This window comes from Cryphonectria parasitica (genome assembly GCF_011745365.1).
Source record: "Cryphonectria parasitica EP155 unplaced genomic scaffold M406scaffold_4, whole genome shotgun sequence".
Lineage (NCBI taxonomy): Eukaryota > Fungi > Ascomycota > Sordariomycetes > Diaporthales > Cryphonectriaceae > Cryphonectria > Cryphonectria parasitica.
Window position 1 is genome coordinate 3,909,215 of NW_024468912.1, and position 22,965 is coordinate 3,932,179.

General features: G+C 53.2%; 3 protein-coding genes across 3 annotated transcripts; 1 reads left to right on the top strand and 2 right to left on the bottom strand.

Annotated features, from left to right (window-relative positions):
- Positions 1-3,890: 3,890 nt before the first annotated feature.
- On the bottom strand, positions 3,891-5,054 carry M406DRAFT_239089 (uncharacterized protein; the record flags this gene model as incomplete). Its single annotated transcript, XM_040916085.1, has 2 exons — positions 3,891-4,584; positions 4,705-5,054. Coding segments are annotated over 2 exons (1,044 nt in total), but the record flags the coding sequence as incomplete, so codon positions are not given.
- A 4,061-nt stretch (positions 5,055-9,115) lies between these two features.
- Positions 9,116-10,926, top strand: M406DRAFT_322307 (uncharacterized protein). The gene is made up of 2 exons (XM_040919622.1): positions 9,116-9,454; positions 9,793-10,926. Exons 1-2 carry the CDS (start codon positions 9,404-9,406, stop codon positions 10,291-10,293), a joined length of 552 nt encoding a protein of 183 aa, XP_040777238.1. The 5' UTR covers positions 9,116-9,403; the 3' UTR covers positions 10,294-10,926.
- Positions 10,927-12,056: 1,130 nt separating this feature from the next.
- Positions 12,057-14,895, bottom strand: M406DRAFT_339532 (uncharacterized protein; the record flags this gene model as incomplete). The annotated part of the gene is made up of 3 exons (XM_040921455.1): positions 12,057-13,085; positions 13,161-14,417; positions 14,518-14,895. The coding sequence occupies 3 exons, from the start codon at positions 14,893-14,895 to the stop codon at positions 12,057-12,059; spliced, it is 2,664 nt and encodes an 887-aa protein (XP_040777239.1).
- Positions 14,896-22,965: the final 8,070 nt, after the last annotated feature.

Sequence of the window (22,965 nt, forward strand, 5' to 3'; positions counted from 1 at the left end):
CCTTTCCATCAACCTCTAACAACCATCTTGCACGACCTGAAGCTATCCAGATCCAGGTCGCCCACCATGTCTGACTTCATTGGGTTCGTATACCCTGACCCTGCCATGAACCTCTCTGTCTCTTGCTGTGTAGAACCTGCTGACATAGAAATTGACAGATCCGTCATTTCTCTAATATCAAAGAGCGATATTCGGTAGGAGCCTGCTTCTGCGTACCCCGCGCTTCCGGGGGGGGGGGGGGGGAAACAAGCCAAGCTGGTCCTAACTAACCCCACCAACAGCTACGTCGGCACCCTTGTCGAGATCAACCCGACCGAGTCCACCGTCTCTCTCGAAAATGTCAAGTCGCACGGCACAGAGGGCCGCAAGGCTGACCCTGCCGATGAGGTACAAGGCTCGCAGCAGATCTACGAGTTTATCGTCTTCAGGGGCAGCGATGTGAAGGATCTGCGGGTCGAGGAGGCCCCTGCGCCGCCCAAGGAGAATCAGCCTCCTCCTATGCCCAACGATCCTGCTATTGTCGGCGTGAGTATCCCCCTCACCTCGATTCTCCCAATCGCGCAGGCCACTGCGCCTTGTATGATGAACTATTTCGGATGTTAAACAATTTCTTGTCTGAATTGCGCAAACAAACCCCATGTTGATATTTCCGTTGCCTTCCTTCTGATCCTACAAAGCCCCTCTCATCAGTTGACATACCATCCCTCCGAGACCTGTGGGTGCTAACAACTTAATTGGTCAGGCGCGGTCTCATCCAGGACGAGCCCCAAGTGGCCCCAATCCCCAAGGTCCCCAAGGTCCTCCAGGTCCTCCTGGCGCACCCGGTTTCCAGAATCCCAATATGTTTCCCCCCTACCCACCGCAGAACTGGGGTCGGCCCGGTCCTCCTGGTCCTCCTGGTCCTCCAGGGCCTGGTGGATATGGTATGGGTTATCCTCCTCCGGGTTGGTTCCCTCCTGGCCAAGGTGGCTTTCCGCAAAACGCTCCTCCTCCCTGGAACTACCCTTTTCCCGGTGGTCAACCTGGTGGCCCACCTGGGCCCCCCGGCATGCCGCAGCAGCAACAACAAAATCAGCAGCCGCCCGTCCATCCCTCCACTAATGGCGCACCGGAAAACCAGCGACCGACTGCTGGACCAGGTGCTGATCAGCACAAAGGCCCGGCTCCAGTCGAGATGCCCTCTGAGCCTCAGCCTCTCTCTCAAGTGCCCCCCAATCAGGCTGCAATGTCAGCGCCTACTCCCCCAGTCGACTCGAAGCCATCTGTCGAAGAGGTCAAGGTGACGGCGGCTCTGCTGGAGAATCAAAAAGCTGGAGGTCCCGCCAGTGACTCCAAGCAACCTTCCACGGGTCCCACGGGTCCCAGAGGCTTCGCTGGCGTCAATCCCGTCATTCCTGCCACACTCGAGTCAGCTCAACAAGAAGCCGTCAAGGCAGCTATCGCGGCTCTTGGTCAGGCAGGCCAGGCACCTGTTGCCCAGCCTTCCACTGCCAATGGCCTGGACAATCTGGCCAGGAAAGTTGGAGAAATGTCTATGAACGCCGCTCGGACCGGCATTCAAACCAGCAGGGGTCGCGGCCGTGGACGTGGTGGTGCCATTCCTTATTCGCGCGTGGAAATCCCCAAGTCCGACTTTAACTTCGCCGAAGCGAATGCCAAGTTCAACAGGGATGACGTGATCAAGGAGAAGATTGCTGGCACATCGGCTGCTGAGACCTCTGAAAGCGTTGTTGCTGACGGCGAGCTCTCTGAAGATGCTGTCCCAGCATACAACAAGTCGAAGTCGTTCTTCGACAATATTGGAAGTGATTCCAACAAAAACACCGCCAAGGCGCAACACGATCGCAATGCGGAGAGGCAGAAGGATGTTGACACCTTTGGTCAGGCCAGCGTCGACGGTGGCTATCGTGGTCGCGGTCGCGGCAGAGGACGCGGCCGTGGATTCCGTGGTCGTGGGCGTGGTCAAGGCTACAGCGGTCGCGGTAACTACCAGCCTCGTGGTAACGCGCAGCCCATCTCCCAGTAGTGGTCGATGCAATTTCTCACAGAAAAGGGACTTGGCTCCATACTACACGCCGGGTATTCGCCCCGACGCTTCATGCAGGATGTTGGAATGCAAATCATTCCAGTGGATCCTCATTCGACAAGAGCATAACCACGACGGCATTTTCATTTCTATTGGTCTCGAAGCCGAGTGTCTCTCTTGGTGCCTCTGCACGTCATTGCGTCTGACTTGAACAACAAACGATGTCATTGTACACTACTTCTTTCAATTTTCGAGCGTCAGCTGATTTTTTTTCTTCTTTTTGTCTTTTCTTTCCTTTCCGGTGGTGGGCGGCGGCGGATCAGCATGCTAAAGAGGTTGGCTGTGCGATGACGGTGCGGATGCGTCTTTCTTTTTGATTTCGTTGGTGGCGGCGTCGTTTGGCGTAGGGCAGGCATGGGGCGGCCAATGGTTTTAGGCGTACGAGGCAAAATGCACACAGAGCAGGAAAACGTGCGCCATGCAAGAATGACGGCAGCAGTGCAATTGATTACTCATGGGCAGGCTGGCATGTCTGACGGCGAATGCAAACGGAGGTTCTCGTATTGTGGAGGGTTCTAGAGATGCTGGACCCAGCCCTCACATACTGATTGATACTGACGATCATGATGACGAAAGATGGGAGAGAAGCAGAAGCAAGCAATTATGACTTGAAGCAATGAAAAACTGCGAGTGGGCTGTGTGTGGACTGGACTTTGCTCCAAGCAGCCAAGCCGGCCAGCCAGCGGGTAGATGAAGATACTCGTAGCCAGGCAGAATCACAAGTCGCATATTGACCTCATGATCCTGTCGTTGAATTCCTTTGGCATGTGCGTTGAATATAATCAGGACACGATACTATGTTTACTCACCAATGTTCGTATTCTTTTGCAAGAGAATTGTTTTACAACTTTTGCTAGGACCAAGGGTTTTTTTGTGTCTGGGATAATCATTCAGCCTTGCTTGCTCCTATTGCGTATAACTTGGCTTCAACAATTTGATCGAGTCTACTCAATAGGCCATGAGGGGGATTATAAATCTCCCTATGGTATCATGTAAGAAACGTCATGTGGCCTACAACTAGCTATACATTGCGTATCCCAGAGACTTTGAACCCAAGCCGAGCTCATCGTCTTGTGCGTGGGTTGCGAACGTGCATACATACATAAAGCTTGCCTGCCTCTCAAGTCAGGAGGCCCACAATCTCTTGGATAGCACCAGCCACCAGCTCAGGATTCTCAGGCTTTAGCTCCGAGACGTCCACATCCTCCTCACTGCCGCCGCTTTCCGCATCCTCATCGCTGTCTGAACCGTAGTCGACCAGCCCTAAACCCGATGGCTTGCCTGTAGCCGTTGAGCCTGGCCATATCCCCCCGGTGGGTGGGTCGCCCTGCCTCTCGAGGACGCTGTTGTCTTCGTCTCCGGACATGCCGCCAAGGCTACCGTCATTGTCGTCGTCACTCGACGTATCCGGGTCACTACTGGTGGTATCAGCACCATCACCGACGCCCTGTGCAGTGCGGCGGCGGAAGTCATCGCCGTCGCTGTTGATTTCGCCCTCCTCCGCGTCTTCCACGTTGTCACCTCCCCGCCTGTGCTGCTGTCCGCGTCCACCGCCCTGGCCTCGAGGCCCACCACGTCCTCGTCCCCTACCCCGGTCGTGGCGCCCACCCCGCATCGGGATACCATCCTCACCGACAGCCTGGCGCTTGTGTGGTGGCTGTGATGACCTCTCACCGCCTCTCTCGGCCATGGCTTTGCGCTTCTCCGATTTGTTGTTCTTCCTCTCCCGCACCCGGCGCTCTGTCGAGCCTAGGATGAACCCCTCTGGCAGTTGGTTCACTGTGGCGGCCGCCTGCGAAGGAGGAGGAGGGAAGACATAGACCGTAGGGAACTCGAGCACCGTCCGCCCCATGAGCGCCCTGCCGAGGGTCTCTGTGGAATCGAGCGGGATCAGCTCCTTGGGCTTCCCTGCTGGTGTGAGCGGCCTGAGCAGGTAGAAGCTGTGGTGTCGCTTAGCGTCGATGAGCTCGTCAGGGAGCCACGAGGACACGGTAGCTGCGCGGTCGGTGTCCCAGGTGCCGGTATAGGGGTTCTGGCTCGTGTACGGGATCGCAAGCCAGGTGGCCTCGTCGGCATCCTGCATCGCGCTGCGGCGGCCTTCCTCCTTGACCTCTTTGATGAGGACCCGTCGCCTCTTCCTCGCATACGCCGACAAGAAGGTGTCTTCGTCCTCCTCGTCCTCCTCTTCGTCCTTGTACTGCCCCTTGCGAGACCAGGCCAGCGAGTTTCCCAGCGCCTTGTAGAGGGGGATCGTCTCGAGCGCCTTATGTCGTATCCTCGTGCTTGCGCCGCCTGCGCCGCTGCCCGGTGCATCGTAGACGATCCACTCCATGCACCAGTTGATCCGCCCTGCCTTCCTGTTCCAGGCTGTTGTATTCTCGCGCTGCCGCGCCATCCCGACCGGCATGTGCACGACCTCAACGTTGGCCTGGTCGAGCCGCTGGCGGACCCTGCGGGCGAGAGCAGACGGCGGACCACCCCTGGTCATCATCGTCGTCCTCGTCCTCGTCCTTTCCCCTCCCTCCCCGCCGCCGTCCTCTTCACCCTCCTCCTCCTCACCGTCCTCGCCGTCCGAACCGAAGACAGCACCCCTGTGGTTGCGATCATTACTCACAAACCGCACCTCCTCGCCAAACCACATCTTGCGCCACCGCCTCTCCTCGCCCAGCTCGCGCAGCTGCTTCTCGGAGAACAGGCCGCGCTCCTCAACAATCTCGCGCTGGTTGCGGTCGCGCTCGCGCTCGATGGCCGACAGGAAGTTGTAGTCATGGTCCACGCCTGCCGGGGTGCGCAGGCGGGCGGCGGGCATGTAGGCGGTCGGGTCGCGGCGGCCTGTGCAGTTGGCCCAGGCCTTGTGCTTCTGGGAGCAGGCGAGGGAGCAGGTGTGGGTGTGACAGGCGGGGCATGTGTATCTGGGCACGGCGGTGTGGCAGATGGAGCAGAGGGTCGTCAGGAGGGGGTCGGCCATCTTTGGAAAGAGCTGCTTGGGGCAGGGGCAGTGTTGGAAGACGGCGGCGAGGAGGGTCGAGGTTGGCGGAGGGTTCGTGGTGGCACAATGGCCTGTGGTGGTATTGAAGATGTTGATCGAGACACCATAGAAGTCGATAAGCGATAAGGAATTAAAGAGATCTCGTCTGTCTTGACTATATCTTTCGTTGAATATTTGGTGTTGAAGGAAAAGGCAAGTTTAGATTGAGCACTGGGCAAGTAAACATTTTTATGGGGCAAAGCAAACAGAACTCTTCTTTATCTTATCTCCACTGTTGGCTGCAGCCCCCTGCAAGCCTGTATAAACAAGCCTCCTCCGCCTTCCTCCTCCTCAGCAGGAACATCAGCCAGGAAATCTTTGTTTGAAGACAGCTGCGAGCAGAACATTGCTGTGGTAGCAGAATATTTTCTACAACATCGATGCTACATACTCAAACAATCCAGCATGAACTTTTGCGTCTGAACTCACTTTTCTCAAGTCCTGCCAAACAACGAAACAAAATAGAAAGAGCGTCCATGAGACGGAATTCCTAGGAATTCTGAAAGGAAAAAGAAATACTTCTGCAGGCCAATGAACAATATTCGTTATTCCAGGCTGTGCAACATGGTCAATGAATAGCTTCCGAGATCAGGATGGCCATCATGCCCAGGACCGCAGGCCAGCCTTGATCCAAATAGAAAAGATGTATCCTTCAGTCCGGAAGCGCCCCAAATAGTCAACATACGGACACAACCACTTCATAGGAACTGAAAACTTGCAAGATGAAAGCAGGGACCATTCAATGCATGAAGAGCTGCCAACCATCCATCATCATCATGCCGACCATTCCGCTGCATGAAGCTCCCCTGTCAAGAGAGAGCCCGTCCTCTCTTTTTACCGGAACCGCAGCAACCGTGCCAGTCGGCGAAGCCGAGCGGCTATCGAGTCTAGGGAGGAGAGTATCCGAAGCCTCTCATCCCGAGAAAAGTTAATTCTTCCTGAACCCTGAAAGTTTGTTAGCCATTGGGTTTGTGCCAGAGGACGATCAATGTGCCCTGGTCCATTTCACTGGGGTCTGTGCGGTGTGATGATAATGCAGTTAATGCAGTTCGCGAGAGAGGAAAAGGTTTGAACCAGCGAATCCTGCTTCAGTGTCAACAACACTTTGAGCCGTCGTCGGAAGCTGGCAGACTATTGGAGAGGCAAGTAAGTTGTTGAGAACGGTCTGGTTTGGTGAGGTGTCTATGCATGAGATCGCGTCAGTCTAGCTGCAGAGGTCAATTTGTTGATGGGTCAAGTTAAGTAAGTATGTCCTTCAGTGTGTGCTTTTGATAGACAAGGAGGGGGCCCAGATCCCCCTAGTGCAGTTTTCAGCCTCAAATCAAATACTGCTATGCATGTAAGCACTGCATCTTAAGCACCTTGGCGCATCAACTATGATTCAGAGTATGTCGTCGCGCGCCCTCCACTAAGCCGTGAGGGAACGCCCTTTGGTCGCTCGAATACTTACTCGCGATGGGGCCATCATCCTCAGGCCGCACTTCAAGGACCGTCGCACACGCCTAATGCAGGTTGACGGCACAAGGAAATGCACAGATGTGATAAGGTAGACATGCGACGCAGGTGGCCTGCCATGGTACAGGATTTCTCGGAAACTGTTTCAATCTTTTTCGGAGGCGCAAAGCATCACGACGGAGGGGACCATGACAAACTTCTTGCAAGCCAATTACTGAGAGGAATCGACTAGCACAGATGAAATGAAAAGAAAATCTGAAAGAGAGGAGAAGAAATAAAGGACTGCAGTCATTGTTGTTGCGTAAGCGGTTCCATCGTTCGATGGGTCCTGCGCCTTTTCTTTTCTCTTCTTTTCACTTGTTTTCCCTTCCTTATTTTCTTCTTCGCCCAGACCCAAAGTCAATGGCATGTGAAAATCGCCATTCTCGTATAAGTGGAGCAAAAAGATAATTATTATAGACCCCTGCACATCGGGCAAGCAGGGACAATCTCGAGGTTATGAATATGGGACCCGGTAGAAAGGGTGGTCCAAATGCAGCATAGGCAAGGCAAGACATTGTACATACATGATACACATCAAAAATGAATCCATAATATTTCATGATGGACAGACTTGCATGTGAAAATGGGTAACAGAAGTGGATGTTTGTTGGTGGGCCGCCACCATGCAGTAAGGCCGAGGAACGTTCGTTCAAAGGAGGGAGGCTTTTGAATCCCAGGGCGGGGCCGGCGGGATCAAGACACACCCGCGAAGACAAGAACACACATGCAGATGTCAGTTGCAAGCCTGCCGCGTGATCTTATGCTCCAGATCCAAGACAGCCAGCCCACCTACCTGATTCACTGGGTGATGATGACAACGGCGCGTGTGGTGTGAGATGGCCAAAGAGACATGGAACCGTCGGATAAGAGGAGGGTTCGGGCATGGGAAGAGGGGGGGGGGGACCTTGCGAAAAGTAATAGCCATCCAGACTGGGTGTGGTGTGGTGTGGTGTAATGTGGCATTGCGAACTCCTCCAATAGTGGCTGCAGCAATGGCGTGGTATGTGCGGTGACGGTGGTGTGGCCGCATGTCTCAATGAAACACCGGTGAGTATGCCAGTCAAGAGGTTGACTGGCCGCTTGGTGAATTTTTTGGCTTTTTGTGTTTCCTTCCCTTTCCTTTTCTTCATGCCGTTGTGGACCAGTGCCGGGGAGCTCAGGGACCGGGAACCGGTGCGATAGTGCCATCGCCCTTTTCCCAGTTGCCTGTTACGCTACTAAGTTGTACGGAACCTTTCGGAAGACAGAGAAATGGAGAATTAGATCAATTTGCACGGGCTTTTTAGTGATAGTGCGTGTGTGTGGGCTACGTAAGACACCTTTCCAGCACCTTTCCAGCAAGCACATCATCGCAGTCTAAAGTTGTCATCTGTCCCAAGAAGACCGGAACCGCTTGTGTCAGAGAAAAGGAGCGAGGGAAAGGCGAAGGGAGGGGAGGGGGAGTCATTGACACACCCTCGACGATCGCGAATTGAGAGATAAGCAAAAAGACGTCGAGACCATTTACTTGATGGATGTCTCAGAGGGAGGTATGTGTCTGGCCAGTGAGCTCCTCGTCCTCCTGATGGTACTATGGTACTAATGTAGGCTGTCGGGGGGGCGCATAAAAATGGTGAGAGCTGGGAGCCTAGCCACCTTTCACATGCTTTCGATGGGTGATGGGGTGTTTGACTGGTGGGTGTGAGGGAACAGGGGGCTTTGGAACAGGGGCTAACCCCCCTGGGTCTCTCTGCAAGCCATCCTACCCAGCTAAAACGCCCCACTGCGGCAGGGTGTCGAGGGCTCGAAGTTAAACGATCTCCCCCCCCCCCCCAAAATAAAGTCATACTCGTAGTCATACTCGTATAGTAGCGTAGAGAAATAGTCTCAAAAAGACCAGGACTCAACCAGATAGAACAACAGATGCTGTCTATGGTAATGCCTTTTGGAAATATACTTGAGAGACCAGCGGAGCGATAGCTTCCCCCCAGCAGCGACCCCCTGTACTTCAGTACTTAAGGTAAGTATGCAGGCAGGTATACAGCTGCACTGCTCATGGTAACGTTCCGCGCTGAGCGGCCAAGGACGCCCCACCTTCAGAATCGTCAGAATATCATAGCATCCCATAACACCATAGTGCATAGCAGAATACCCTCCTAGGACCCACTCTTCACATGCCAGTAACTGGGTCTTATCAGCGCCAGCACAGCATCACAGGAGCCACCTTTGTGCCTGTGCCTCAAAATCGATGCACGTCGAGCTTGCGACAAAGCCCACTCTCTTGCGTGCGTGGGTGCGTACGTGCGTCTTGTGGTCGCTCTCGTTCCTTTTTGTCTTTCTTTTTCTTGAATTGATACCTAGCCGCGTTACGTCAATTCAAGTCCAATCATCGTCCCTTCGCCCCTCCCCCCCCGGCACCCCTCCTCCCCTCGACTTTCTTTTTAGCTTCCAGTCTGCACTCGAACCCCCCTCCTCCTTTTGCTTTTTTTTCTTCTTCTTTTTCTTCCCCTGCCTCCCCTCCTTCCCATTGATATCAATCTTATCTCCCTCGTTCACACACACACACACACACACACACACACACCAAAAAACCTTCTTCTACTCCTCCTTTATGCTCTATCACACCCATCAGTTTTAGCTTATCCTTTCCACATTCACACTCACCTTGCACTATTGCTCAACAATATCTCCAAGCTCCCTCTAAATTTCATCAGCAAGAGACGCCAGACCTCTAGCGCGAAGTCAGACTTGCCCTCTACTTCTCTACATAACACCATTCTGTTCTCGGCATTCTTGAACCAAGCTGCCCCAAAATGACGACACCTCAAGTTAATGGCGATGTACCGGCATCTTCTTTCCTCAAGGTAAGCTCCGCAGACTACCTACACACAACCCTTACTCTTATATATGATTTCGAACCACAAGTTCGAATCTACACGGCATGGTCTACTAAGGCGTGGGAGGCTGGAAGTCGGGTGTGCGAAGCAGCCTCCCTCATACTTGCTGTCTGGCCACCAAGAAGATGATTGGGTCTGAAGGGTTCCATCTGGAAGCAGCTGTCCCTCATGAGCCAATCCAGTCGCCACTTCTGTGGGGCTATCTCGGCAGTCACGAGATGACCAACACTTGGGAAGGAGTGTCGCACATGTTCTCCCAATATCAGAAAGCTGACGCTGACTTTTTCTTCGTCCCTTCTTCGCAGCACCTGAACGGGTATCCAGTGGTCCACGACGGCGTTGAGACCTTCAAGGCGAACCCGTACGGCCAAAAGTCCCTACAGCTGGGCGACTCGGCTTACAAGACCTTCGCCGCCCCCGTCCTGCCCTACCTCTCGAAACCTTACCAGTATGTCGAGCCCTACGTCAAGAGGGCGGACGACCTCGGTGATAAGGCCCTTGCCAAGGTCGACGAGAAGTTCCCCGTCGTCAAGAAGCCCACCGGCGAGCTGTACTCGGACGCCAAGGGCATCGTGCTCCTCCCCTACAACAAGGCCTTCGAGGGCAGGGACCACGTCCTGAGCGTCTACAGCAGCGAGTACAAGAAGGTCGGCGGCGAGAATGGCTCCGGCCTCATCCTGACCGGCAAGGCTGCTGTCGCCACCGCCCTTATCATCACCTCTGAGACTGTCAAGTTCATCGGAGACTACCTCGGCCAGAAGAAGGAGCAGGCGCATCATGTCATCGACAACAAGACCCGTAACTAGTGCAGGTCGCCTGAGAGTCACCACACCCTCTGTCTGTCGTTCTCCGACAAAACTACCGTTTTCAGATACCCCAATTTCGTGCCGCTGGACGGGGAAGCAGAGAAAGAAGAAGAAGATCATCCTCCTCCCCCCAAGCACAACATTCGACACAGATGGGTCCCTTCGAGATTGAACATGACCTCTTTGGTAGATCAATATGTTTGCAATGGAGAGGGATCGAGCAGCGAGCTTCGAAAATCTAGTCCTCCTCCATTAGAAGCGGCCGGAAATCATTACAATATTCAGTCTTGCTGTGTTTGTTCGACTACCTCTCCTTGTCTCTTTCACTCTCTCCTAACGCGTATCATTTCGCGGGATGATGTCTTGTGCCCGTGACCATGGCTTACAGAGCTGTCAGAAGCAGTGACCGGTCCTCGTGTCAATTTGGCTAGGGCAACCCTCCTTTGTTCGATCTTAAATTTTTTTTTTCTTATTCTGTTTATTTACCGGTGTCTGAAGCAAGACCGATTTTGTCTCTTTTTTCCCTTCTTGGGTGTGCTGGCGGGCAATGGCAAAGTCGGGGATACTCATTGAGATTTGTGTTGCGGAAAACATAGCTAATAGATTTCTGGTTTTTTTAACTCTTATATCGTGAAACGCATTCTTCCCTCCTCCATGTCTTCTTCATGGAGCGTAAGATGGTTCACATCACCCGCGCTGTGAAAAGGTCCAGGTGATGGTGGGTGGTAGGGTGGCCACAGCACGACGCCATAGTCACCGAATTCCCCTACACCTTGGCCAGCTACCTTGCCACGCCTATTAAGAAGACCTATACTACATTACATTGACTGTTTGTCAACCCCTTCTACTCCTGTTGACTTAACCAGATGAGTACACAGTGGATCCCTCTTAACATCTAGTCAGCCAACCACGATACCAAGATAACTCAGGTACTGGCTTTTATTGGTATCCAGTGAACTTGGTGCTCGTGGTCTGCAGATGCGCGAGGCCGACGATATGGGCGGAACAGGCTACCCAGGTTGGATGGGATGGGATGGTGGACCGCGAGCATTTATGAATGTGAGAAGCTGAATTGAAATTCATCTTTGCATATTGAGAAGCCCTTGGTGTCTGGCCCTGGGCGAAGCAAGACTACATACAAAGAAAGAACTCGTCAAGGGGGCCAAAGTAAGTATCAAGCCACACCAGTAGATTGATAGATATCGCTGGTCCTTCACGCCATCACGGGCACGTCGCCAACCCCCATGTCTGCACCAAATCGGCCTGTCCACTCTCCAACATGATAGAAAAGAAGAAAAATAAAATAAAAAAATAAAGAAAGATCCGATGAGTGTGGATCAAAGGAAGGGCATAGGGGGGAATCGGATACGTATCGGTCTTAAAAAAAAATCCACAACGCCCCATTACAAAACAGGTAAAAGAAATAGGTTTTCTTTTTCAGCAAGCCGCCTCTTGGTATAAAAATGTATGATGTGATAGAAATGATGATCAAGAAAGCATCTGAATAAAAAAAAAATGCCCTCAAAGAATCTGGTATCGTGTCGGCATTACCGCCAAAGTTGGAGGTTGTGATCGTAACCTGCCAACAGCTCTAGCGATCGCCTCTTTTTGAAATCGGCGTCGCGTTGCCTTCTCAGCTGTTTAGCCTCTTCGGCCTTTCTTCTTGCCTCTTGTTCAGCCCAGTCCAAGGCTGTCTGTAGTTCCAATGAACGTCGTTTTTTGAAGTCAGGGTCCCCCCGCTTAGGACCCTGCTTCGCCGCGATTCAATGCGAACCTCCTAATGCACTTATTCGAGCACCAGCGGGGCGCTGGACAAGAGTGTTGGCGTGCTTGCCAACAATGTGCTCTGGCTGAGGGGCGTCGCTGTCACTGCGCTCCAAATACTCGTCCTCATCGTCCTCGACGATCTTGGTCGGTATGTCGTGGCTGATGCTGTACTGCTGCGAGGCGCGCTCGGGGGTGGTCCCGCTCGACGTGATGGACATGCTCGTGGAGCTCCGGTTGTGGATCAGGTCCGGAGTGGGAGGAATGCTCGAGGTGCGTCCAGAGTGATGAGCAGCCTCCTCGGTAGCCTCGGAAGTTGTCATGGAACGACCGTCCTCGCTGCTGGCCAAGTTGCTGCTCCTGCGGCGGTTCATCAACAGGCTGCCGTCAGAATCGTTAGCCAGCTGCAGCCCCTCAACAGCAGCCTGGCACTGCTCCGCAATGTTACGGATGATGTGGGCAATGGCATCGGTCTTGTCCTTGAGGTGGCGGTCAGCCACATCGGAGAAGCTAGACTGCGAGAACCGCTGGCTGTTGCGAGCGGCCTTCAGGAGAAGCTTCTTGTCGGCTTCCGACATAGTGCCGTCCTCGTCAGCAGCCGCAATGAAGCCGTTGGCGATCTCCTCCTCGATACCAGCAGGGTTCGAGATGGACTGGACAAGGTGTTCCATGTGGTGGCTCTGTCCACCAATCAAGCTGCGCAGGTGTAGAACGACGCGGTGCGCCTCATCGCGCTGGCGCAGGATGGTCATGTTGGTGTGCTGAAGAGCAGCAAGCTCCTTCTTGTTTCTCTTGCGGTCACGCTCGAGCTCCTCGGCAATCTCCTGTTGAAGGACGAGCGCCTCGAGGGCATCATCACGCTGCTTCTCCGTGCCCGTCAGGCGCACAGACATGCGGGCGGCATCATCCTTTTGCTGGTCAATGAGGGTTGCAAGGCGGCGGTTCTCGCGCTTATGACCCTCAATCTTGACCTTGAGGTCTTGTGTCTCCTTGGTCAGCGTCTCGGCGAAGGCTTGGAACTTGAGGAACTATTGATGTATTGTCAGCTTGCACATCTCCTCCAGCACCCTACAACAGAATGAGACGGGCGATGTGATGCTTACCTGCTGCTTCCAGCTCTCCAGCTCCTCGTTCAGGTAGTTATTACGCTTCGTCACCTTAGCAAGCTCCGTATCCATCCTGCCCTTGAGGTTGATGAAATCCTGCCAAGCCTCGAGAGCATCACGAGAGTACTGGTTCCTCTCACGAACAATCTCGTTGAGGTGCCTCATCGAGACCTTGGTCATGAGTGGCTTCTTCACGGCCCCTCCAAACACAGCCTTCAGGCCGCTGTTGCGGCCCATCTTTTCGCAGACGTGATCCATGACGGCCATGACAGCATCCTGATTCCACCACTCGGGGTCCTGGATGGACTCGACCTCGCCACGCATGACGATGATCTGGCCAGCCGGGACCAGCTTGCCACCACCATATGCAGAGCGTAGGTGCTGTGGGACACCTGATGGCGCAACGTCTCCGTTCAGGGCCTGCGTCAGGCGTGTGACAAACTTATTCCGCTGACCTGGTGTCAAGGCAGTGGGCGGGTCAGATGTCAGGACAAAGTTGCGATCCAGGTCAACCACCAGCGCATCACCAGGCGCCGTGAAGAGCGACCGGCACTCTGCGGTGATACCAAGAATGTAAGGACCAGGCTCCTGAACAAGCTCCTGGGCGTGACGAGCGTGCACTACAGGAACGTACAGACCACTCCACTCATAAACACGGGCGCAGTAACGGACGGTCTCGGCGGCCATGGTGAGCATAGCAGGGTAGTGGCTGACGAAGATGATTCGGCGGGTTGGCGAGATAGCTGCCTCAATAACGCCGACGATGTTCGGAATGGACAAGCAAGCAAATATGGGCCACATGTCGAAGTTCTGGAAGCCAGTAGGCGAGGAAGGAAACTGGTAGCAAAGAGCATAGTCCTTCATATCGATGCGAACAAGGTCATTCAGGCGCGGGGCTGGGAAGCTCAGGATCCTGGAGACCTCCTCGGCGTGGAACAGGTTGGTGGCCTTGTTCCAGTGAATCCACATGCCACGGAGGTAATCGCCAAGCAAGTTGTAGAGAGGATACCTGGAAAGGAAGGACAGGCAGTAGGGGATCCAGTAGGTCTCATCCGTGTTATCGTAGAAATCGGGCTCGGTTCTCTTCCTCAGGTCACGGATCGTCTCGGCCCTCTTCTCGTCGGCGCGGGACCACACTCGCAGACAGATACCGTATAGAGTGTGCGACGAGTCTTGCTGAAGAACGAAAGCGTGGTGGACGCAGTGAGGCTGGCTCCGACCGGTGCAGATCTCGACATCGTGAGGGAAGCATGCCTATCTATTATTAGATTGTATGTCCCCTCTCTCTCTCTCTCTCTCTCTTAGGTTTTCAATGCAACCGAGACAACGCCTCAGTAAAGGGGGTAAAACTTACCCTCATAGCAGCATGCAGAGAGCGAGCGATTTCGTTATCCTGCTCCAACCTAGGACTACTTCCCAGAATCTCTGGGAGCCAGAATTGGCCGACTGCGCCCTTCATGTGGCCAATCTTGCCTTGAGACGGCGGAGGCGCCTTCACCCACTGCGAGGGCTCACGGCCCACGCCACAGACCATGTAGGCATGTGTGAGGGTCTTGGGCGTTCGCTGTTGAGGCTTGGCGCTGAGCGTGGAGGGCATAGGCTGGGTGATTCTGGAATGAAGCGAAGAGGTTCGGCTCGGGATAATGAGGTTACTGTCGGCCTCGCGCGTGACGGGGCGGTCGCTAGTCCGCGGCCGGGTAAACGAGGTGTGCGCCGTAAGTGAGTGAGCCATGGTTGCTGTTGTCTGGCTGCGGAGATCACTTTAGTTTGGTTTGGCTTGATCAGGACCAAGGCGGGGGAGACAGAGAGGTGGAAGACGGTATTCGTGACAGGTCGTCGAGTCGTACGTAGTATGCCGCTACTTGGTTATGATATGAGAGAAGAAGTGTGGTGACAGCAGGTAAAGTTGTCAAGCAATAGTCGTGACTATTCTGTAGCCTGGGACGCTCAAAGAGTGGTTTGGTGGGTCGGTCTTTGAGGTGCTGGTCCGCTTGTGTGGGCTCGATGCTGTCGCGAAAGAGCGGGAGAAGAGAAATAATGAGGACTCGTCGAAGTACTCGTGTGATGTATGAGATGTAGGAAAAAGAGATAGGATCCAAAACCAATCAAGGCCAGGCCGGAAGAATAAAGCGATCAATTCGACATTGATAGTCTCAAGCTGGCGGAGGGCCGTGTGAACTGTGAAGTGATAATCCTTTCGTTTTTTCTCCAACGGGGAGGCGGGGGCGTCTGGACAGAGACCAGAGTCTTTTGCTGTTGGCAGTGACACTTTCAAGCCAGCGCTGTGCAATTGAGAGCTATGAGGTAGGAAAGGAGGGAAAAGGGGGGGGAGAGAGGAGGAGGAGGGCCAAGAGTGCGGTAGGGAAAGGAGCTGTCTAGTTTTGACTGAGCGAAAGAAATGAGGCAAACGGAGAAGCAAGCAGTAAATAGGAGAGCACGACCCCCAAAGACCCAATTGCAGGGCAATTGAGGAGGGGAGACGAGATTGACAGGGGGCCCAAGTCAGGTCAGGTTGATTTCCGAAGAGGGCAAGAAACGAGTGGCACTGTGCACCTTTGCACCTGCAGGTTTCCTCTTCTTCAACCAACGATGCTACCAAATGCCATAGGGTGCTAGTGCATAATAGAATTAGTATCACCACAGTACAGATATGAACTATGTACTATGATTCACTGTTCTTTCTTCTTTCTTTTTCTTTTTGCTTTTCCTGTTTACTTCCCTCTTGCCTCTCTTTTCCCTCTCCCCTTCTTAGTAGCCGTGGTGCCCTAGTCTCTCGGGCAAATGATCAAACACTCGGACACTGCAAGAACCTGCAGAAGTGGAGGGGGCTAGGACCAGGGAGCGGACCCTCTCACCTGCAGCATGTGTGCAGTAAGCACTGCAGGTCGTGATGTCCCCCGGTACCTTGCAGCTGCTGGATACTCTAGGTGCTGGGGCCTCTTTTTCCATGGCTCGGCTTGCCACCTCCTCTTCTCTTTTTCTTTTCCACCCCACCCACCGCCAATGGCCACTTGTATCCATCCCCTCGGTTCACTTTCAGTAGCCATACCCCATTGTAACATCGTAGTAGCATTTCCAAGCGCACAGTTAGTGCAGTATCATCGCAGAGGAGGTCTTCCCGATCGTGCATCATGCTATTGGCCTCGAGATGTGGCACGGCTCCCTCCTGCTCTCCTGTATGCTACCCTACATCATACCATAGTATGTATGTGCTACCATGGCAATCTATCAGTGCGAAGCAGGTCATGACTGGATGAAGCATTGTGACCCGTAGGAATACAGTATGCAATGAAACAGTGACCCATGCAGCTGGAGAGAGGCCCGTGCAGCGCGCCACACACCTGCTCCGTATTCTAGCTGCACTAGCATGTATCTGTTTATACTACTATAGTTGTAGTACTGGCTCATGAGTCGAAGAACAACAATTTCATGGCTGAACCCTTGCACACTGTACTGTACCATAACACTGTAGTATTTCTAATGCCCTTTGGGAAGTAATTGAAGACCCACACAGAGACTAACCAGATAACTTTACACCTGCTGATGATTTTCCCTCCCCTCTCCCCCTCCTCCTCCTCCTCCTCCTCCTCCTCCTCCTTCTCCCCCTTCCAATCCCATGTGAACCCTTTTTTCATCTACTCACCAATGGAATTGTTCCTCTGGTGGTTGAGAAAAGAACATGCTGGACGACTTCTGGAAGAGGTGACCAATCTGGTCCCATGGTGCAAAAATAAGGGCCCCCGCCTTCTGCCCCTGGATTTTGCTGCAGGGCGTGTTCCAAAGTGGTTCTAGTCCCCGGCTTGGTCAGGCACGCAGCAGGGGCCTCCTTGCTGCTTCAGGTTCATCCTGCGTGCATCTCTCATCTCAAAATTTCCCCCCACTTACCCGTCTAACATAGTACCGCCGATCTTGAAGCTCCTTTTAGGGTTGGAGAGGGGAGGAGGAGAATTCCCTCAGCACAACACCAAACTAGCTTGCGCCTCCACTACTACGGCCCCCGTTACCACCACCACTCCGACTTGGGTTTGTTTTTACGCCACATCGCTGGAGAGCTGCTCGCTCAGACATACCAACCTCTACCATGTGCACATGCATACGCATGGATATCCAACGGAGCTGGTGGTGGGATTACTCGTACGGGAGCTCGTGCACTGCGACCCTGAGGACCGGGAGGTGAGACCTTGGCCGATTCGTCATTCACCTCTCCCATATCAGCCTCAACACTACTGCTATGTACAGAGGTACTACTATGGTGGCAGTCCTCCCGGCTCGGTCGTTATCAACTCTTGCTGCAGATCAATCCCCTCCGTTCGGGGGCTTATCTAGTCTTAGCATCATCATCCTCCCCCTCCTCCCCCCGTCTCTCTCTCTCTCTCGCTCGCCCCTTGCCTTGCACAGGCGCTCGAGACTTGTCGAGCAATGATCAGCTAGCAGTTACGATAGCAGCTAACTACGGGCACCAATTAAGCCCTCTCTCCAAGATTAAACAATGGCGGTGATGATGGCCTCCAGGCTGCAGCTAGAGGTCCGCCCAGTCTGCTTAGTTCCTTCTAGCCTGGGCTGTCTGGGCATTGCCAGTGGGTTCGATCTGGGGGAAGAGCCACCAGGCAGCTTCTGTGCGCACACAAGCTTGATGAGGGACATCAGGCCATTTCTTTGGATCGAGGCCGTGCAGTGCTCCGCATGGCGGTCCGGTCGCTATATAGGGTCTAGGGCAAGAGGTACTGCTGGAGGAAACGGAGGGACTGCAGTTGTGGCCGGCTCGATCGTCTCTCGTCACACCCGACCAGCCACAGACACACACACGTTGCCCTACTCGCAACCACAACGTTCTCAAACATTGGCACAACCCTTTCTTCACTCGTGTCCCGCGGGCCATTTTGGCTGTCGAGAACATCAAAGTATCACAAGGGCTTCAGGTGGTTTGGAAATTCAATCTACTATACATAACACGTCCGCAATACCCCCGCCACGAACTGTTCATCCTTTGAACTTTAAACGTCCTCTGGTCACTGCAGGTCAAGGCAGGGGAGCCTTGATGTCGAAACCCCTCTCCTCCGTGGCTGGCCAGCTCCCAAGCTGAATTTAAGTCGATCTTGCCGGCTCCTCACAGTGGCGATTCCGCTTCGCTTCCAAATTATTCACTCCTAGATCCAGACCGCCGGCTTTCGCCCTCCATGTACTATGTACAGGCCAACTATACCGCCCAACTTGAGGCAAGCATCCACGATAAGACTTGAGACGATAACATCACGAGGCTGTCATTGCTCGCTACCCTGCGGTCCAGAAACAATTAATCTCACCTCCACTTCTCGCGGAAGAGAAGCCAAATTCGTGTCCAGATCGCGTGGCAGGACAGGCGGCGTCAGCTCTAAAGTCCGCCAGCACGCAAGCATCTGTAACAGGAAAAAAGACTGTGCGACCGACTCAAGTCTGTTTTCCAGGGTAAACAAAAGTCGGGATCCAACCTCGTGCACGGGTACAATGACCTGCAGAAGGTCCAAACCACGGTCCCCTCGAGCGCTATAGTATCATCGCCGCTTGAACGCAGATCCACCTACTTGGACACCACTATGATCAAATTGCCAGGTCAGTTCTAGACAAAGAACTCGGTACCACGTCGTTTCAGTAACCGGCCCTGCTCTTTTACGACACCATCTTGTGTGATTCCCTACCCAATTGAGACTGTTTTCCGACCACCGACACCGTAGGTTTCTCTGGACATGCCAGTTACTTTGAGTGCTGCTGTACCTTGGACGACACCTTATGTCCATCAACCACTTCAGAGCTTCCGGTGATCTTGGGGGTCTGCCGCTGTCATACTCCCGGCTAGACACGAAAGTCGCAACGGCAGTGCGCTGTGACAGCAGGCGCCCGCTGTGACCACTACGCGAGCTCTACGGTATGCGCGGATCTCCAGATGGCACCGGCTTGGAAGATACGTTTTGCGCTCAGATGTAAGCACTTGAGAATACGAGTTGAGAAAGACAGACATGGTATTGGGATTTCTGACCCAAATCAGACAACCAGACAGGCCTGTGCTTTGCTGGGCGAGACGTCCCAAAAGTCCACCACCACGACCAGTCTTTAGGTGATCGGTGCCAGTTGCCCCCCGAGCCCTGGCCTGAAGGCTTGCCAAGGCCTGCCAAACCAGAATCCACATGCCACGTTCTGGAGCTGTGCCGCAATGCCACGTCCTCTCCGTCCATCGACAAGGGATTGGTGATCACAACAAGCTAGTCATTTTGACGCAAGTCGACTGCGGGCCCCTTTGGACACAGTAACCACTGTTTCAAGCTCACACGGTACGGAATGAACCAGTGTCAATGCAATTACCGACAGGACCCGTTCGACAAATTGCAGAGGCCCCTCACGATTCCAGCTCATAACGACTGCAGAGGGAGAGAGAACAGACAAAGAGGTGTTTTGTCTACCATGACCCTGCCACATTTTCTTGGGACGATTGGCGACCCCAAGAATATATTCTTTTTCCTTCACGCAGATCGATATGGCGTAGATCTCTCACAAGTTCTCGAAGCTTGTTAGGACGAGATTAGACCAGTGCGGAAACAAGAAAAATCCTAACTCGTCCGGCGTCTGCGGTACCGCGTGGCCCCTCCGCCGTCTGTGCAAGACTCCAAACTCTATTGTATACCGACACCTTTATTTCTATGTTTCAACCTATTTTCCGAACCACTCGGTCAACCATTCGCGAGAGAACCTGTCATCAGAACACAAAACCTGGCAGCGACTACGAAGAAACGTCTAAGCGAGGATGCCACCTATATGTGGTCCATCTTCTCCGGTTAACGTCCGCACGCAACGGTCATGACTGCCTGATCCGCCGGACAATTTCAAGGTACTAAAGTACTGCGCCGATGACCCTTGCTGATTGACTGCGGCTTTTGATGCACACACCCTGTCGGATGGCATCTATCCGATTAGGTTTTTCCCCTTGCCAAGGCACACACACACCCTTTGCAATGAATCAGCAATGTCAGATTGATTGATCGAGCCGCACGAGCTTTCGTTGCCCCCGGCGGTGCCGTACCACCAGCCACGAAGTACCATCCCTTCTCTGGGCTGGAGCGGGAGGACGAAGCTTCGTTGTCGTCTGTACGCGTAAGTTGAGGTGAACCAGAGATCATTCCAAGAAACATGCACGACTTGATGGATCAACTTTGCGAGATGAGGGTCGTGGACAAGGTACGAGAACTTACATCTTGAGTGGGTCGGCACTTGTGCACCGCGGGCATTCATTCCTCAAACATGCGCACAGAAAGAGCAGCTTCTTCTAGTCATCACCCCGCCGTCAGGTTGCTGTGTGGCTGCCTCTTGGCTTCCACCATTTGCTCGCCGGTTCGATCATGCATGTTGATATGCCTACTCAAATAATTCTCCGGAGGGAACCCTCCTTTGCCCGCCAAGCTCTCTCGTCACGGTCTGAGCGATGACATTGTCCCAGTCGGCTCGGAAACACCTTTGCAGCAGGTTATATAGCATTGGGATTATTTCGTCACAAACCTGTAACACCATGCCCTCGCACTCCTCGAGGGGATGGCACGGAGTGGAAAAGGGGGGTTGCAACAGTAAGCACTCTTTTTTCTCCCCCCTACCCCCCCCCCCAAAGAAGGCCTCATATACCATAAGAGGTGGGTTATATCAGATTGAAACACGGTTCCCATATGTAGAGGTCACATCGCTCGCTGTCTGGCTGGCCTGGCGAGACCAGCCTCCCTCTAAAATCACTCAGTCCGTCTTTGTGAAATCTCGTGAGGCTGGGCAAGCTGAAAATTTGCCCATCTACTACTACTAGTCGCCATCGCGTGCCGCGTCCGCAGTGGTCTTCATCACAAACTGGGCCAGCTGAGGCGACCCGTGCGTGCATGCATGGTGGCCCCGATAGGAGGAGATGGGGTCTTTTTTTTGGTCTTGATTTTCACCTCTCAGTCGCGGGCCGCCACAACTCCACACGAGTCTTGGGGTTAATTATTTGCTACATCAAAGTTTTTCTTTTTTTTTTTTCCCCATTCTTTCTTTTCTTTTCTCTCTCTCTCTCTCTCTCTCTCTTTGAAGATCTCACGACGATCATCCTCGAGTGACTCTGTAGCGGATATCTCTGGGGTATTCCGCACTAATGGAGTGGAGGTTGTTCGTTCTTTTGATGTGCACAGCAGTGGAGATTAAACATGTTGATCATGGTCCCATTCAGTACTGGCGGGGGAGGGGAAGTTTGGGAGGCTTTGCCAGCTACTAAAAACCTTTCTAGATAAAACAACATGGAGGGACTTGCTGTCCACGATTCCCATCCGGAAATAGACAAAACCAGGGGATTCTATTTTAGTTTGCGCAGGGAGAGGGGGAGGGTTTCGCTCCGTCGCCGAAGCGGTTGTGTGACGAGAGTGAATGACTTTTGGTGAGATGTAATCATGTCCTCGAAAGGAAAAGTATTGTCGTCTAGGCAAGTGTACTGTAATTACATTCCAGCCCGCCCACATTGCAGATCAACTCCCGCGCTGGCTAGGTCCCGAACTCTATCGGTCTTCGTTTTGCCTCTCTCTCCTCAACACAGATGATACCTCGAGTCATTAGAGATGTGCACTTATAGCCTGGTTCATTTTCACATCACCGGATCTTCCTCATGCCGTAAGCTGCTCAGTCCGGCCGCGGAACGTCCTCACATTATGGTCCATCTTGCATCTTGGCAGTTTGTTTTCGAACAGTAGCTGTAGCCCACGGCAATCCTACGCCCGTCCGAGGCCCCCGAAGTCCCGTGTCGGACTGACTGGACGACCTTTTTTCTCTTTCTTATTTTCTATTTTCGATTTAAATAAATCATCTGCACAGTGGTCTCACCCTTGGAAAGGATCACAAACACCTTCGTCACGTGAGAAGTCGCTATAGGTGATGACGTGCATGCAGAACGTCTGGTGAATGGTGATTGATGACACTTTGTGATTACCTAGGTAGCTGTCTACCTGCGGACCACCGCCCCCAACAACAAGACAAGGACTTTTGGTTTCCGGCCAGGAATTTGCCAAAAATCATTTGCTCGAAGCCTGGCTACTCATTGACTGCACCTGGCAGGTCAGACTCGAGGGAAGGCTCAGGCACGCAATATGACTTGCACAGCCGTAGGGTATCAAAGCTGAGCGTGGGTAACGGGTGGACAAAGCTGGGCTGCTCACTCGATCTTGTCATTGTTCGTTATCCCCTCACTTGGGAGGAGGAGGGCAAACGTCTCATCCATCCTGTGCTAGGCATTATTAAGGAGTGGCCTTGATCCAGTTTGATATACCCCTTGCCATTCAAGTACTTGTTGTTTCTTCATAATAACGAGCTTTCTCGGTCAAGTTGACTCTTCTAGTCTTTTGCCTAGTAATTAGCCTTGTTAATCAGAAAGTAGGACGCCGGTCAAGCTTACTCGCTGTGTGTCTGGAAGTCGTGAGACAATGCTAATGAAGGTCCACCCTAATGACTTGAAAGCTCTCTGACTGATTCGAGACGACTGTACATATACAAAACGCTGCCAACGTCTGGTAAGTTCGCATCACCGAGCTTGAGGCTGCTGAGATGTAAATGCATTGAGAACATTCTCATACCTCGAGACAAAAACAAAGTACTTCCTCGTAGAAAAGAAGGTGGGAGTTGTGAGCAATAGTGTAGTCGAGCAGATTAAAGCCTGGGTCCAACAATGGAACTTTTTAAGTCGCTTTCAAATAATGCTACTGCTGTCCTGCGCCCATATTGAGGAGCATTCGTTAGCTTTTTGGGTGAGATATCATAGCATTGTTGATCATGG

What these genes read in the sequence shown, in the direction of transcription:
- M406DRAFT_322307 (XM_040919622.1), top strand. Translation starts at nt 9,404, where the DNA reads ATGACGACACCTCAAGTTAATGGCGATGTACCGGCATCTTCTTTCCTC. An exon ending in CGGCATCTTCTTTCCTCAAG is followed by an intron (nt 9,455 to 9,792) that starts GTAAGCTCCGCA and finishes CCTTCTTCGCAG; the next exon opens with CACCTGAACGGGTATCCAGT.